Source organism: Coffea eugenioides, unplaced genomic scaffold (assembly GCF_003713205.1).
Source record: "Coffea eugenioides isolate CCC68of unplaced genomic scaffold, Ceug_1.0 ScVebR1_1452;HRSCAF=2299, whole genome shotgun sequence".
Lineage (NCBI taxonomy): Eukaryota > Viridiplantae > Streptophyta > Magnoliopsida > Gentianales > Rubiaceae > Coffea > Coffea eugenioides.
In genome coordinates, this window is record NW_020861855.1 from 14,569 (window position 1) to 32,895 (window position 18,327).

General features: G+C 33.9%; 1 protein-coding gene across 10 annotated transcripts; it reads right to left on the reverse strand.

Moving 5' to 3' along the window:
* Positions 1-7,834: 7,834 nt before the first annotated feature.
* LOC113755368 (putative pentatricopeptide repeat-containing protein At1g12700, mitochondrial) lies at positions 7,835-17,868 on the reverse strand. Of its 10 annotated transcripts, none has more exons than XM_027299394.1 (6): positions 15,530-17,868; positions 14,512-14,583; positions 13,518-13,601; positions 10,046-10,171; positions 9,502-9,559; positions 8,850-8,889 (listed from the first exon to the last, which is right to left on the reverse strand). In XM_027299394.1, exon 1 carries the CDS (start codon positions 17,774-17,776, stop codon positions 15,887-15,889), a length of 1,890 nt encoding a protein of 629 aa, XP_027155195.1. In that variant the 5' UTR covers positions 17,777-17,868; the 3' UTR covers positions 8,850-8,889; positions 9,502-9,559; positions 10,046-10,171; positions 13,518-13,601; positions 14,512-14,583; positions 15,530-15,886. The 10 variants fall into 10 exon arrangements, 8 of the variants coding, with proteins under 8 accessions (XP_027155195.1, XP_027155191.1, XP_027155194.1 ...); XM_027299390.1 differs by having other exon boundaries at positions 9,502-9,629; XR_003465627.1 differs by lacking the exons at positions 13,518-13,601; positions 14,512-14,583; positions 15,530-17,868 and adding exons at positions 7,835-7,969; positions 8,497-8,605; positions 11,737-13,511 and having other exon boundaries at positions 8,800-8,889; positions 9,502-10,171.
* Between the last annotated feature and the right edge of the window lie 459 nt (positions 17,869-18,327).

An 18,327-nucleotide genomic window follows, 5' to 3' on the forward strand; every position in this document is an offset into this window, starting at 1 on the left:
TAAAAATGCATAAAAAGAAAGGGGTTGCCAATTCAACTCAAAAAGATTGTTTAAGAAATTTTATTCCTCATCGTTAGCCTGATTATGTATTCTTAAAAGAAGTAGCATAGTCAATATAACAAAGGGTAGGGCTAAATCCACACCCCTAGTATTAAAGTGACAATAAAGCCCATAGTAGTTTTATGAAAAGTTCTTTCAATATAAAAACTTGTCTTTCATACAACAAGAGAAGTTTAAAAAATCAATTACAAATTTTAATTAATTTAAATTGTTTAATACCATCATCCTAATTATATATGGATCTGCTAGTATTTTCTAAAATTATTCTTCAATCAACTTTGAAGTGCAATGTGCCAAAAACGTAAAAATATTTTCTTAACACAATTTTAAAAAAGAAAATCTCTCATCTCCTCTTACATGATGAAAAGAGATAAAATCAACCAAATAAGAGGAAAAAATAAATGCCATCAAAGTGAATAAAAAAATGTCAGAACTTTTAAAACCATTCATAATTATGTAAATTTTAAATCCAAATTAACACCCTATACATTTTTTTACTTTTTTATTGAAAGGGTTTCTACCAAGCTCCATAAATGCTATAGGTTGTTTGGTCAACTTAGTTGTAAGGGTGTGAATTCAGATTGTGAAAGTGTGGATTTAACCCCATCCTATAACAAAACGTTAGACAAAATTTCTAAGGGCTGTTTAAAATTGGGATAATTTCAAAAACCTCCCTTGAGGTTTTTGACAATTTCACCTAGTTTTCTTAAGATTTTAAAAATTACACATACATTCCTTTAAGTTACAATTATGGCAACAATAAATATTCAGTGGTCAAAATTTTGAATGAATAATCTAAAACGCCCTCATAAAATTGTGAAGTTCATTTTACTTTCCCATGAAATTCTTAAAAAAATTTGAAACATATACAACATCACAAAATCACTTTCAACCATAATCTCTACTATTCCAAGCCTTTCACATTTTCACATTCCAAATTAGTACCATTATCTCTATGACCATTACCACTATCAATCCCTAAATTCTAAAACCTCAAATGAAACGAAAAAATCACACTATTAAATCCGAAAAATTTCAACAACTGCATTAATATAACATCCTATTTCTCAAATGTTGGAGTACCAACACTATTCTCGTCCTTCTTAAACCTTCAATTCACATCTTCTTCTACTCATCTGTAAATCCTCCAAACAAAACTAAAATAAATTTGTAATATATATGTTTCAAATTGTGTTTACAACATAATTGGTTATTCCTTGAGTGAACCTTATTTTGGTTTCCATTTAATGTCTAATTGTGTGAAATGCATTCATATGCACAAGATTAGGAGCGGATTATTTAATTGGATGAAAAATATTGATATGTTAAGTTTATTATGATCATTTTATAAGGCCAAGGGAGGTAAGTGTAATATTGTAAACCTCAAAGATAGTAGGTGAAATTGTCAAAAACTTCAAGGGAGGTTTCTGAAATTATCCCTTTAAAATTCTTTCTAAGATGAAGTTTAATTTTGGTATCTTCTAAAAAATTAAAAATTCATAACTGATTGGATTTCCGATAGTTTCAACTTTCAAGTATTAAAATGCATTTAACCTCTTTCTGGATGAAAATTTAAAATTTTTTAATACGTTGTCAGAAAATGTTAGTCCAGATGGAAAATATGATTTTCTTTTTCACCATCCTTTCTATTTTTTGCTTGAATAGTTGCCAACAATATACAAAGAAATCAAAGGATGATTGCCACTTTAAATGGAGATAACAAACTTCTCTTCGCAAAATATTGTGAAAGCATGTAACAAATTTGAAGCGGTGCTAGAATAGACTTTTGGTTGCTGAACAATCTCTGCATTTTACTTCGTGATTGTGGATATCGTAAAAAATTTGTTTTGGAAGGTATATAATCTAGAAGCCTCGAATTCTTTTATGCACCTTATGTGAAAAAAAATGGCAACCAAGTGATAAACTATTATTTACACTATATCTTTCTTAAATTTTTTTTCAACTCTTTTAGAGCTACAAATACTTAATAGGGATAATTTCAGAAATCTCCCTTCGAGTTTCTTATAATATCACTTAGCGCCCTGCAAGTTTTTAAAATCTCACTTACCTCTTTCAGATTGACACTTTTTGTGATATTTTAGCCCCTTTTGTGGAAAAGCAAAAGAGAAATTGCTTTTCTTCTAATACTATCCTTATATTATCCTATTTATGAAACTTACATCAGAAATAAAAATTAAAATAAGGCTAAAAGATGAAGCTGAAAATATCTAGAAATTGCTTATATTCTTAACATAGTCAATATTTTGATATTTAGTCATGAGATCATTTTTTGATTAATATTTTTAATGTTGGCTTATATATATAGTAGGCTTTACATACAAACCGCACAAATAACAAAGATAATTTTAATTTAAAGTACAATTTGGAATACATCATGTATTAAAACATACTTCCTCAAAACCTCGCTTGACTTCCTTAAATCAGTCCTACAAAATTTTCTAAGGTGTAAATTACTTACCAAAATCCTTCGCAACTGTTGATATTAGTAAATTTAACTTAACCACCATCTTTGCTATCTCACCACCATCTAATTACAGAGGATTATGGACTAATATTGGATGGTTATTTGGCTATTTTTGTTTATAGTTTTTGGGTTAAAATTCTCTTTTAATTTGGGATTTTTGGTTAAATAATTATTAAGAATGCAAGGGTAATGTCATCAATTTATGACCATTGAAAGGGATATCTAACCTTGTCAAGCTGATAGGGAAGGTAAGTGAGATTTTAGAATTCTTGGGGTGCTAAGACATATTAGAAGAAACCTCAGGAGAGGTTTTTGAAATTATCCCTACTTACTAATCAGCAAACTAACTAAACTTGAATGTGAGACTTTTATTCTTGGATCATAGTCCAGTTCTTTTTTTTAACTAAACCAAAATTTGAAGCATCATCTTTTGCACTCAAAGGACATTATTGTTTCTTTGGTATATAAAAGGGACATATAATTCAACAAAATTAAGTGCTTGTTGTTGAAGGGGCTAATAGCTCTTCTAAACATTAGTGATAGCAGAATCCTAGATCTTGACAAAAAAAATTTGAACATTAAATAACAGATTCTGATGTCTCGACGAAATATTTTTTGAACGTTAAGAATAACAGATTCCAATATTTGAGCAATTAAACCTATTCATATAAGAGAACAATTTGCTTTAGCTCCTACATATCTTGTGGATGGCAAGGTTGACGAGTGGATGAGCCAAGGTAGAGAGACTTGAACATGGCACTTTTGATGTCGTTTATCATCTCAAATATCCAGTCAGAACATTAGGGATTTTAATCTTTGACAGAGCATGCATGTTAGTTGTAATATCAAACCATGCAATGTTATTCTTGGTTTTGATGATCACAAAGGACTTTGAAATGTTTATCTAACTCTTTTCAAATATAAGTGTTTTTTGCTTATCAAAGAATCAGGTACGAATAGTTCAAGAAATGAAAATCAACCAAAAGAAGAAGCAAAAACAGGACACTCATGTCGGACGTCCGAAGGAATCTGTCGGACGTCCGAAAGGATGAAGAACATCAAGAAGGAAATTCTGTCGGACGCTCGTGAGGAAGTATCGGACGTCCGGATGGATCGGACGTACTCTTCGGACGCACATCGATCGTGTCGGACGTCCTAAAAATTCCACAAAGTGTTGATGACTCTCTGCCAAGACTCTGTCGGACGCTCGTAAGGAAGCATCGGACGTCCTGAAGGATCGGACGCATGTTTCGGACGCACATCAATCTCATCGGACGTCCTAAAAATTCCACGAAGATTTGATAACTCTCTGGACGACGTTCGGACAGTGAAACTCGGACGATAAAATCCCATCGAACGTCCGAACAACAACTTGACTGATTTTCGGACGATGGGATCAGACGATGACTAAGCCGTCGGACGTCCGACAGCCCCAACGGCTAGCTGACTCTTCATCTGCCTTCTATCCGTTGGAAGTATTAATGAAACCCATTTTTGGTTCCCTTTAAATACAAACGATTCTGAATCAGATAGGGACTTTTGCACACTTTGTATACAAGATCTTAAGAGATATTTTAGCTAGAAAATAGTCTCCAAAGCTAGATTTGTTCTCCAAGTGGTGTGAATTTCTTGTGAGCATTTCTCTTGTGGTTGAAAGTTTCATTAGTGTAGCTTTGTTGAGGGTTATCTGAGTGATTGTAAAACTTCTTAGCTTGACTAAGTGAGGCTTAGGGCAAGGAGGAAGTGCTCCCTTCATTGTACATCTAGTTGATCATCTTTCATCAAAGAGAAGTTGCTCAACCTAGTGATTGGTCTTCAAGTTTGAGGAAAGCTTGGTAGACAATCGGTTTGATATTCTATCTTGTTCGTTTTTGTTTAATAAAATTGATCTTAATTTTTTTATACCAATATTACCCTTGATACTAATAAATGGACATATTACATTGCATTTTCTTAATAATTAATAAGAATTATACTAACAGTTACAAATAGACATTCCTTAAATTGTGGCAATTCTAGTGAATTAAACCCAAAGAAGAACAATCAATTCATTGCATTTCGTCAATAACTAATATCAATTATGCCAACAATTACAAGAATGAAAAACATTCCCTTGAGTTACGGTGAATTAAATCGAAAAAAGAAGAACAAATTTTTTTTATAAATTATGATAAAAAGGTGAATCTTAGTGGTTAATATTGTAAGCAGAAAATGATATTAGTTTTTATCATACCAAAATTACACTCTTCTCTAATAAATATCCAAATTGCGCTGCATTTCATCATTAATAAATAATATCAAACATGCTAGCAATTACAAAAATGAAAATTTCCTCACTTTTTTTTTATTTACCCAAAGAAAGAGGAACAAATTTTATTTACAAAATCCAAGTTTAGAGAGTACTTCAAACATGAAACAAAACATAATAAATTGGTACTATGAGTCTCTTAAAATGTACCATGAGTCTTTTGTTTTTTGGATACAAATAAATTAAGCCTTAAGAGTACCTTTTTAATATTTGTATGTTACTATTGAATAAAAAAACTTTAATACAAAATATAATAGGAAATGGAGTACCAAGGTACACAAAGAGTTTTATGTTGGGAATTTATTTATTTAAATTACAATAAAGATTAAATTTAATGGACTTTGCCAATCATATTTTTGTAACAACTAATCGTATTAAACTCCAATTAATGAATATTATATTCATCAAAGCCAATCATAATAATAATTACAAAGATAAAGCATCCCTTTGAGTTATGGTGAATTAAGCCAAATTTTTTTTTTTTTTTATAAAATATCAATTTCAAAGAGCACTTCAAAGGTATATAAAAATATATCCAACTTCAGTTTGACTATTATATAATAAATAATCTTAACGTTTTATAATTTTTAATCATATAAACTCTATAATCATAAAGCATGTCATCAGTGAGAAATACAAATAAGTTTCACCGAATCAAAACATTTCTCTTCAAAGTTAAGCTATTTAAATTCGAACAATGGAATTTCAATATATTTAAATACTATTACAATTACAATAGCACTATAGATCATTTTACAATCCAACGTTAGCAAAATAATAATAATAATTATAAAATCTCACTAAAACTAATACATAATTCATAGAATTTTTTTTTTACTAACCCCATTGTCCGGCCGGGGGGTGGGGGGACGCTAACCCCTATTTTATTAGATAAATCACCATAGAACAGCGGGTTAGGGCAAAGGGAGTAACAAGATCCACCGCAGGAATAAAAATAAAAAAAGAAAGGAGTACTAACGCATTTAAATAGAATAGAATGTCTAACAAAAGGGACAGACTACCTATTTAAAAAAAAGACTGACCTGACCATAGGCAGTAGAGATGCCTCAGATGAGAAAACGGTGTCCGACGTCAATCTTAACGAGACTAACGCATTCGCTGCTGAATTAGCTTGCCGATAAATATGTGATTAAGAAACCCCCAAATCTGCCAACAGAGACCTGATGTGCCTAATAATGTTACAAAGAGGCCAACGTGCTAAATGAGCAGAAAAAATCAACATGACTAAAGAACTTGAATCCACTTCAGCCACAAAATCTCTATGACATCTTTCTTGGCAACCAAGTAACCCCACTATCAACGACAAAGCTTCCGTCATGATAACATCTTGCTCCGCAAACTCTATATAGAACGCAAAAACTAAAGTTCCCTCACTAGTTCGAACCAGTCCACCCCCAAAAGCTCCCTCCGCCGATATACTGGCATCCGTATTTAGTTTAACCGAATGCACAGGAGGTTTTACCCAAGAGATGATAAGGGGCCGACTCACCCTACCCTTGCCAGTGGCACCCCCTACCCAAACACAATCTCTACCTCCCCTAAAGAATTGATGCTTCAGCAACTTGGCCTTCTCCATTTGATTAATAAACTTGTACACCTAAGAAAGGCAGGAGGGTCTGCAACAAACAAATGAGCGACCGTCTCCACCGCACTGCCATAGCAGCAACATTTCAACGCTAAAGGTAATCCCTTGCGCTGAAGCTGGCAGTCTGAAGGAAACCATTTCCTCAACAATCTCTAGACGAAAATCGAGGCTTTCAAAGGAACACTAACTCCATGTCAATGTATTGACAACAAACAAATTCCTTTTCTCGCGAATCGCCTCCCAAGCCGAAGCTACAGAGAATTCTCCCGTGGATGAAGCAACAAATTGTTCAAAAAATTAGAAATTTAAACTCAAATGACATAAAAAAGAACATTTAGGTCATCTAAATTTAACCAAAAGGCAAATATATTGATATTGTTACAAAATAAAAGTGCTATTGGAGTAAAGAATGATTTATTGCATGTGCATTTGTATTGGTTAGGGCAAACTAAATTCAGAAAAAAAAATATAAATATTAAATATCACATTTTTTGTCTCAATTACATTTATTCCTTCAAAATAATTGATTTTCTAAAAATTTTAAAAGAAAAAAAAAATCTAAAAACAACATGCTCACAAGCAAAGTACGTGCTCCGTTATTAGTATCTCTATGGTTGATTATTAACTGTATTGCTGTAGGAGCTAAATGGAGGGATGTAGAAATATTCATCATAATCAATATGAATTTCTAAAGTGAGACAAAGTGTCAATATAGTCTATTAGATTACATTGTGAAAACTTTATCAACTGAAACAAATGCTGAAAAACAATTAAGCAATTTTTAATGAATACTACAGAAGGTGAGATGAAGCAGAGTCGTCTTTGATGCCAAAAAAGGCTTTGCCATTTGCTAAAAACAAAAAGAAAGGGATTTACATTATGAAGTTTTGGGGGAAAAAAAAAGCGCTGCTCATCTAGTGCTTTTTCCATGCACGTTTTGGTGATGTGGGCTTGAGCCTTTTCGCTTCTGCTTCTAGTTTCTGTTGCAAGGCCTCCAACCATTCTCTTGCAAGGGTTCCACTTGACTAAATTTCGAAATCCACCATCCCATCCCACTAAATTTCCTTCATAGACTGAAAAAAGTTCCTTGCTCCTAAGTAATATTTGAACTTCAATAGCATCAGAAAACACATATTCAATCTGAATCACAAAGTCCTTTTAAAAAATATCGACTAATTTATATCTCTGGATTCAGCCTCCTAGGATCCAAACTAAAAATACTCTGAATTGCGGAAATTCAATCATGCATTGTCTCCATTTGGATTGGCCATTTTTTCAAAAACAAGCTTTCAAATATAATGTTACAGTAATATACAATAACTCAAAAAATATCTCATTCATACAATATATCAAATATTTTAAAAAATGTTTGTAGTAAAAATTTTTCATATACATTGCTACAGCAAAATTTTTCAAAAACACCCTCAAAAACAGTTAATTCAAACAACTAATCTTCAGCACCACTATGAAAAAGAGTACATGCAGCATTCTCGAGATGATGGTCATTCACCTGGAATTTAAGTTGCAATTCATTTAATAACCAGCAGCATTACATATCAAAAGAAGCAACAATCAAACAATCAAAACCATAACTCGTTAAGTCAAAGGCTAGATCAAGGCCCTTTGAATCTCATTCACATGCATAACAATGGAACTCACAAGCTCAAGAGGAGAAGCAATCTACAATACTTATATGGCTTCACACTAAAAAAAATGAAATCCATCTATAGGATCATGCAAACATAGAAAGAACCTGACTCTATCGCTCACTTGTTTAGCAATTTCTTTTCTCAAAAACTGTAAAAAGAGGGAAAATAGCCCAACTACAGCATGTGTCAAAACCTGTCCCATATTGAAGACAATGAAAAGTAGTACTGTTAAGAGAACTGACCAAACTTGAGCAGAAAACATTTTTCTTGACTCCATCACTATTGAGATACCAAATACTCAAAAGATTTTATCTTAATCATTTGACAAACTAAGTAGATTAAGCAAAACAAGATTGCAAAAATTAATCAAGAAATAAAAAATATAAACCTGATTTATTCACCACTGCCACTACTCCCTCGGTCTTATCGGACAAAGGAATGCCCTGGTACACCTTTAAATCTTCACAATTAACAACTGCTAGCCACAAAGAATGGAGCTGGAACAATGGATGAAAATAAATTAAAAATGGCACCATAAAGTGCCCATGAAGATTTGGCCTCATTTTTCTGCTGTAGACAAGAAATAATAGACTAAAATGGGTAGCTGGAAAAATGTTCTCAACACCATATAAAACTTTAATTGAGTCAAGACAGGTGAGATAATCTCCATTTGCAAACGCAAAAGAAAAACCTGAGCAAGTTGCACATGAATCAGTTTCTTCTCCTGTTGAGCATTCATGCTTTTTTTTTTCCCTTCAGTTCAATAAGTACCCTTCCAATCCTGAAAAATTGCAATCGTAAAAGCAATTCAATATGAGAAATAGTTCCACAGGATACATCAATCTACAAAACAAGAGCTTTTGTTAGCTACCAATACCATGGTTATTGGTATCCTGAATGAATTTCAAACAAAAAATGAATATCACTTAGATGAGAAAGGAGATTAGAAGTGGAAGTCACCACATCCCCAATCCGTGCAACCACAAAGTGAAAATCAAGTTAATGGTGACAAGTTTCGCTAAAGCATCCAGAAGTACTGCATCTCATATATTTCCCAATGACGGTCATATGCAAAATGAATGCAACCTTCAATCAGTAAAATGAAGTTGACACTAAAACCTAATGCTCCACAATAGTACATTCACTCTCAAGCATGTCATATTCTGTTGAAATCACACTAACATCTTAACATGAGATAAAGATTGTAGCTAGGAGCCAAACTTTTGCTGTCTCCATCCTTGCTGTTAGAAAATAGCCCTGTTTCTCCCTACATAAGCTATAACACTCTCAAACTAAAACACTAGGGAGAAGCTACAGATGCATGCTTTATGAGTGTAGAAGATAACTAATTTGAAATTAGATTTATTTCATCTGCAAGCAAAAATAACTATACCTTGAGGACAAGGGGTTTTCTTCTGCAAAATAAGTCATGGGACTTTCTTCTCCTTCCCCTGCATATAGCACATTTGCCTGACAGTTGCACCCAAAGGTAGAAAGTAGTATACCAACTATATCCTGTATCTACCGCACAAAAATTTTTAACCGTAGCAATAAACAATTCTCACTTTTTTATGTGAAAGATTTGATCGTATTGATAATAAAACAGTGCAATAGGAAGTTTTACAATATTTACCAATACTATTTCTTTTTACTCTCTTGCAGAGTTGACTGTATTGTTACGACAACGTATTCATCTTTTGCACGTTATGAAGTTTGAATACTATTTTCTATTGATTTATTCATGCAAATTGTCTTCTACAAGTATGTCATGATCATTAGTACAACTGATTTGACGAAATTTCAAATAATTATTCAGAAAGGTGGTAGTTTTTATGGTATTTGACAATTGCGATTAATGAAAACAATACAGCTATAACTTTTGAAATATCCATGTCTTTTACAATTGCTTTGAAGACTTGACTGTTCATAGTACTAACCTCAAGATCAAAAACCCTCCTAACTCCAGAAAAGCCAACCACACCTTTAAGATCCTGTCTAAATTGTCTGTCCAAGTCCTCTGCCTAATATAACTAGGGCATTAGGCCCCGCCTAGGAGTAGGTACCTAAGTTCAACATGGTTGCTAAAGTTATTTTGGACCTAATTTGTTTGATAAAGTACAAAAAATTTAAGAAAGCGGTAAGTACTATACATAAAAATTTTAAAGTAAGAACATATTGTTTCAAATAATCCATGTAGAATCAAGCACGCTGATTCCTTCAAGTAGGGGAATCCGGCACAAAAGAAACTAATGAAATCAAGAATGGATATTTGGATTGAGATGAAGAAGAAAACAACATCCTTACATAATTAAGGTATGCTATATCTTTACCTCTATACTACTACTCCAAATGCATTTATCATGAGCCTTGAGCCTTTGCTAGAATTAGAAATAAAAATGTTACAGACGGAATCTGCTCACTGCTAGCCTGTTTTGATCCCTGATTCTTTTTGTCGTACAAATCTCTTCCTTCTTTACACACAAATGGAAAATTTCTCTCCAACTTCTATACAAAACTATCTCATTCTGTAAATCAGCTAATCATAGTGATGAGCTAATATTCAAGTGACAGGAAAAATTATACAAATAGTCATTATATGTTTTTTTTCTTTGCAACTTAGTTGAATTTAGCTATGTTATGCATTTAATTATCAAGGGCAATGGGATCTAGTCTACTAATTACAAAAGTCAAGGTCAGCTGATTGTGGTCCACTAAATGCAAAAGTCAAGGACAGCTGATTATGGGATCTGGTCTACTAAATGCAAAGTCAAGGACAGCTAATTATGGGATCTAGTCTTACAAAAGTCAAGGGCAGCTGATTATGATCTACTAATTGCACTAATTAAGGGCAGCTGATTATGGTCTACTATATTAGTTGTATATTAGCATATTTGTAATTAATATATTAGATAGGCAGATATATTCTAACCAGAAGAGAAGGTACAGAGTTTTTCTACTTAAATGGAAAAGATGCACAAAAGACAGCATTCAATCTTGGATCTAGAAAACTTGTCACGGTATCAGAGCTAGTTATTTGAATTTCTCCGCCTTTCCAAACTTTCTGAGTTGTTATTCTTCTTGGGTTGATTATTTTGATCAATCATTTGGTTTCAAGATATCCTTTTGGGTCAATCATATTGTGGTTGGCAGCCTTTCTTGTAATTCAGATCTTTGTTTTTTTTTTTTTGAAAGAATGTCTATAGAAAACTCTGTACCTTCTCTTCTGATCAGAATATATCTACTTATCTAATATATTAATTACAGATATGCTAATATACAGCTAATATAGTAGACCAAAATCAGCTGCCCTTGATTAGTGCAATTAGTAGACCATAATCAGCTGTCCTTGACTTTTGTAATTAGTAGACTAGATCCCATAATCAACTGTTCTTGACTTTTGCATTTAGTAGACCAGATCGCATAATCAGCTGTCCTTGACTTTTGCATTTAGTAGACCATGATCAGTTGACCTTGACTTTTGTAATTAGTAGACTATCTCGAAGCCAAATGATCTCAAAACATGCAGAGGACATAACACGATACCCTGACTCAGTAGAGGACTTAGACACCCTATCTTGCTTTTTGCTTTTCCAAGAAATAAGAGAATTTTCAAGAAACATGCACCAACCAGTAACTGAACGTCTAGTATCCGAACAACCCGCCCAGTCAGCGTCGCTATAGGCTACCAAATGAAGAGGAGAATTTCTGGAGAAGAAAAGACCACGAGAGGAAGTGCCTGGTAAAAAACGAATAATGTGACGAACAGCAGCTAGATGGAGGTGCCTAGGCGCCTCCATAAATTAACTAACTTGTTGAACAGCAAATGAAATATCAGGCTGAGTAATAGTTAAATAGTTGAGACTTCCCACCAATTGCCGATAGAGAGAGGGATCTGAGAGAAAATCACCCTCATCACGGCGATATTTAACATTTACTTCCAATGGGGTATCAACAGACCGACCATCTTGGAGACCTGCCAAAGCAATTAATTCCTGGATGTGTTTATGCTAATGTAAGAAAATACCAGCTGAGGTAGAGTGCACTTCTAGACCCAAAAAATACTGTAGAGGACCTAAATCCTTCATATGAAAAGAACGTTGAAGATGCTCCTGAAGTTGAGATATTAATTCAGAGTCATTTCCTGTGACAACAATATCATCAACATATACCAGAAGTAAAACAAGTCCCTTATCAGTCTTGCGAAGAAACAAAGAGGAGTCATACTGACTCTGAACAAATGAGAAGCTAATAAGCGTAGAACGGAACTTATCAAACCAAGCCCGTGGAGCTTGTTTTAAGCCATAGAGTGAGCGTTTTAGCTTACAAACATCAGATGAAGATGTAGAAAATAACTTTAATGGTGGAGTCATATAAATCTCTTCTTGAAGATTGCCATGTAAAAAGGCATTCTTAACATCCATCTGTCGCAATGACCAGTCCGTAGAAGCAGCAATAGCTAGAACAAGTCGAACTGTTGTCATCTTTGCCACAAGAGCAAAGGTCTCCTCATAATCTACTCCATACTCTTGCCGATTACCAAGAGCTACTAATCGTGCTAATCCTGTATTTCACGAGCATACAAAACATATTGAAGTTGATTGTCACTCTATCCGCGAAGCATATGATGATCATGTTATCTCTCTTCCTCATATCACCACTGATCTTCAAACTGCTGATATACTTACGAAAGCTCTCTCTCGTCATAGACACAATTTTCTGGTTGACAAATTAATGCTTTTTGATCGACCAGCATCAATTTGAGGGGGGATATCAAGGGCAACGAGATCTAGTCTACTAATTACAAAAGTCAAGGTCAGCTGATTATGGTCTACTAAATGCAAAAGTCAAGGACAGCTGATTATGGGATCTAGTCTACTAATTACAAAAGTCAAGGGTAGCTGATTATGGTCTACTAATTGCACTAATCAAGGGCAGCTGATTATGGTCTACTATATTAGCTGTATATTAGCATATCCGTAATTAATATATTAGATAGGTAGATATATTCTGACCAGAAGAGAAGGTACAGAGTTTTTCTATTTAAATGGAAAAGAGGCACAAAAGACAGCATTCAGTCTTGGATCTAGAAAACTTGTCATTAATGACTTGTACATTTGAATTTAGCCATATAGTGTATACAGATACCTAGCTACTTAATCCCACCCTGCCAACTGGTTGAAAAACTTTCTTAAACCTATGTGAGAAAATGCTAAAGCCACAATTAGATCATTATCCTCCAGAAACAATTATTCCCTGTTTGAAACCAAAAGAGATTGAAATTGAACCATAAATTTCCATGCATATTAATAAAACCTAATACAATAAATCTTAAAAGAAGGAAAATTCGAATTATTAGGCAAGATGATGTAAATAAATTATTTCTTTAGCAGAAACAAAGATCTCATTCACCTTCTCTTTGGCTTCTTAGAGAATGAATCAAATCCATTGAATTTGTTTGGAAACATGTGTGTCGTTTTGGAAGATGACTTGAACCTGTTTGACAAATGCACCAATAGAAAATTACATAGACAACTAACATTTGGCCAAGAAATTAAGGTCAGAATCAATAGATTGGAAACAAAACTAGAATTTATGACATGAATAAAGGAGAAATTTGAATAAGGAAAGAGATGAGATATTAATAACTTTATTTGAAATCACAATCTCTGCGAAATTGAATCAACATGACTGTAACCTCTGACTATATATTACATCCTCAATCAGAAAAATTGTAAGGCGAAGCCCCACCTTTGTGGAAGTTCAACTTGCACATGGAGATGTAGGAGTATGCAGGTTTCATTTCCATAGTTTATTTTTATTATTTTTATTTTAAATGTGCTAAGTTGACCTTCAAAGTAGAACAAAATTTCAATGGCATCTTAACTCCAAGCATGTGCACAGTATGGAAGAATAATACTTTCTGAGCTAAACTTAAACTGAACGTGGAACTTATTCTATCTTGATAAAGCACATCTTAATTTCAATCTGGAGACATCTGTACAAGGTCTCGTTGAAATCTTCATCTTAGGATGCCAAAATAAAATTTTAACATGAGCAAGAAGACTTATTGTTCTTAACCAAAAACCATGCAACTGTCATTGTCTTCACTCATTAGTGCATGCATTAACAAAACCACACAAATAAAAAAATCTGCACAGAACAGCTATATGGCAGATCAACAAAAGATCGCTTCTCGATGATTTTATAGGTCACTAAACAGCATACTTTTTCCACAGCTAAAAGAGATATTCCATAAATTTTAAGCATGACATACTTAACGAGGACATAGTCAGTAAAGCTACAGAAATTGTTCCCAAAATTGATTTAAGAAATTATTCTTAATCACTTCAGCTGAATTCTTTCACATAAAATTCATCAAAAGTTTTTCTCTGCTTTTGAATACCTAATTGATTGTTTCAATGCAGCCTTATCTGACAAGAAATCTTCACATCCCATACAAACTTTCACCTCCCTCCTGCTCTCCAAGAAAGAACGAGAATAAGAAAAAGAAATGACAGATATGAAACTTGCTAGACTACAACAGTGTATTGTTAACATTTTGATGAGCCACAAAGACTTTTTTCTTTTTCTTTATTATTTTGACAATTGCAGATGGGAACCTAACAGAAGCTCAACGAATTGGTATACTTGTGCAACAGATGCCAATTCTTAGTTATTATTGCAATTTAGCAACAATCCAACACTAAAAGTAAAGAATTCATTATCAGGAAGTTTATTTTAGATGAACAACTAAATAAACAAGTAAATGTTTTTATCAGGAGAACAATATGAAAAGAATGGAGAGTTTCTTGGACAGATTAGTGCAACTTATTTTAAGAAAAAGATATTTTTGCCACATTCCTATCCAGTATATATACAATTTAGTACAGCATTGACATCAATTTTAAATAATAAAAGCTCAATGAGTTCTTATACTGATAAAACTGTTGAAAGATTACCAATGCCTACAAATTAAAGGATTTAAAGGTTCACTACTAAGGATCCTTGTGTAGTTTAGTTTATAGTTAAACGGAAAGTGATCAGAATACATTTTCTGGATTATACTTGAAAAGTTAGCCTCCAATCAAATGCAGTGACAGAAGTCAACAACCATGACCATCCATGGGACCTCAAAATTTTAACCCAAACCAAGATACTGGTCCAAAATTTTTTTACACTTTTAAACTGGCTGCACCTTTGACTACATTTGGGAATTGAAAGAAAAAACTTCCTCCAAATTATTAAAAATGCAGCTTGTAACTAAACTTTTCTATAAATCCAGATAAAAAATTATATTTTCGGATGAAGTTTTATTCTTAATTCCAATGAATTCAGCTATTAGTTATCCAAACTAAAATTACATGGAAGCAAAAAGTACTAAAAGCCATGAAACACAAAGAAAAGGAGCCTGTAAAAGTTACCTTTTATGTGATATTCTACGCTGAAGTTCTCTAAGAAAGGTTAAGCAAGAAGTCTCTCTGAAGAAGCTGTACATATCCAATTAACACCAGCAGGCTTCTGTGAACTGCTGCACCAGTACAGTTATAAATTGAACTTCCCTTAAAGACCGCAGCTTCTTCCACCTGGACTGAAGAACTTTGAGGCATTTCACAAAATATGACCAAGAGAGCTACTCGAGGCTCAGCTGCAACACTTCTTATATTCCATAAAGATGATAAGTTAAAACAGAATCAAAAGCAAACCTAAATAATGTTAGTTAAAGTTTAGGGGCCAAAAACCAGTAGGACCAAAAGTTGCAACCAATGTGAAGGTCCTCTTTATCCCCCATCAATAAACTTCTTGCTATCAGGACCAATCTTCAGCATCAACATAAGTAGAGAAGGATTTTTCTCTTTTTCAGTAGATGAATCAAGTAAAATGGAAAAAGTAGATGCATCTAGCAAGAAACCTCTACGAACCATTTCTTCATAGTAGACTATTGCATCATCATAATGGCCTCCTTTAAGGAGTTTTTGCAGAATAACATTGTATGTAACGCTATCTGCCAGGCAACCATTTTCTTCCATTTTTCCAAAAAGCTCTTTAGCTTCGGTGAGCAGGCCTTGTGAAAGCAGGCCAGCAATCATTGTGGTGTATGTTGGGACATTAGGATCCAATCCTTTATCATAGAGATTGTCAAAAAGATCACGAGCACTATCTAGCCTCCCACTTTTGCACAAACCATCAAGGATGATACTGTACATGCCTATATGATGATCGATTCCATCAGCTTCCATTGAATGGAATAACTGCAATGCTTCGTTGACATGTCCAGTCTTGCATAATCCATCCAACATTACACAGAAAGTGTAAAAATTAGGCTTTATGCCAGCAGTTTGCATCTCATCGAAAACTTCTCTTGCACCAAGATAGCTTCCTACACTATATAACCCCTGCAAGACAGTGTTATAAACAACAATATTAGGTGTTAAACCTTTATGCTGAATCTCACGAAAGATATTCATGGCTGCTTCCACTTTCTTGTGCTTGAAATAGCCATTTATCAGAATACCATAGCTATGGAGGTTAGGGGTAAGGCCGCTAATAACCATGGCTTCAAAGACCCTCCTTGCTTCATCTATTCGGCGCTTTAAACAGTATCCATCCATTAAGGAACTGTATGTGACCAGATTGGGATTGTGACCTTGCCTAATCATGATGCCGACTACCTCTTCAGCAACTTCAATATGCCCTTCCTTACACAGTGCATCCACCACTATATTGAAAGTAACAATATCGGGAGTAATTTTGTAATCTTTCATCTCAGAAAAGAGCTTTGTAACGTCTTTCCATCTATTTAAATTGCATTGACCACCAATCAAACAATTATAAGTGACAACATCTGGGGAAATGCCCTTTTCAATCATCTCCTGCAAAAGGGCAAGAGCTTCACCGACCATTTTATCTTTGCAAAAGCTGTCAATGATAGTATTGTACACATTAACATTGGGCTTACATCTTCTTCTTTTTTCCATGACTCTTAGGAATTCAACAGCCTTTTGAGTGTTGCCCACCTTACAGAGCCCATCTATCACAATCAGAAACGTAACTTCATCGGGCTCGCAAAGCTTTTCGAATATTATTTTCTTAAAAAATTCTTGTGCTTGGGGAACCTTATGTTCCCGAAAGAGTCCTTTAAGTAGAGTATTAAAGGTGACTATGTCGGGCAGAATACCACGCTTGAAGAAGACACCCAATACAGAAAATCCCAAATCCACTCGACCCAAGAGGCTGTAACAATTAATCACAACATTGAGGGTGTAGTCACTAAGAGGAATGCCCCTGACGTACATATCTCTGAAAACTGAGACAGCAGATGAATAATGCTTCTTCATCTTAACAATGCGGTCCACCAGTCGATTGAAATAAAAAACACAGGGCAGAGGCCTCATCCGGACCAGCTGCTGGTATAAGCTTAGAGCATCATCAAGACTGTCAATACTATCAATCCTACCCTTCAACCCAGAAAGAAATTGCAAAACATTACCAGAAGACGTCCCAATTTGGTGCTGATGATTTCTAATTTTATCACTACTAGTTGCTATAGCTGAACAGAAAGCTAATTGGGGTTTAGGGCTTCGGAATGCAGAGAGAAATGAAGCAAGAGTAGTACAATTAGCAGCAGCAGCGGTACCTAATGAAGCCGCTCTTCTCTTCATTGCCATCATCGTCCACTCCAACTCTCCAAGTCTGAAATTAACTCTTTACTGAGATTTTTCAGGCAAATTGGGAAGCTTTCTCAATACAAAGCCGTCAAGTTCGGATTATTATGGCCCAATTAAAGGGTTTCGGGCTGGGCCCAAACCAATTTTTAAGGACTGTTTTGCTTAGGAGTATAGTCATATATGAATCATCATCGAATTTGGAAACTGTCAAACTCAATTTGGAGTTTTGATGAGCTTAATGATTAACTTCAAAGTCGATTCGATTTAATACTAAGTCGGTTCTAGTTCCATTCGGGAGCTTCAAATTTTATTTATTTTTTATATTTTAGTATTATTTTATCTATAATAAATATATAATATCTATAAAATAAATAATAAATATGCTATTATGTATAAAAAATATATATATAATATAAAAAAATTTATCCGAGTTGAATCAAGCATTAACGAGCCAAATATGCACAAGTTTACTTTTTGCTATTATCTATTTGTTATCACAATTTGCATATCTTTTATTTTTTTAAATATATATTTGTTATTAAGTGTATGCCCCT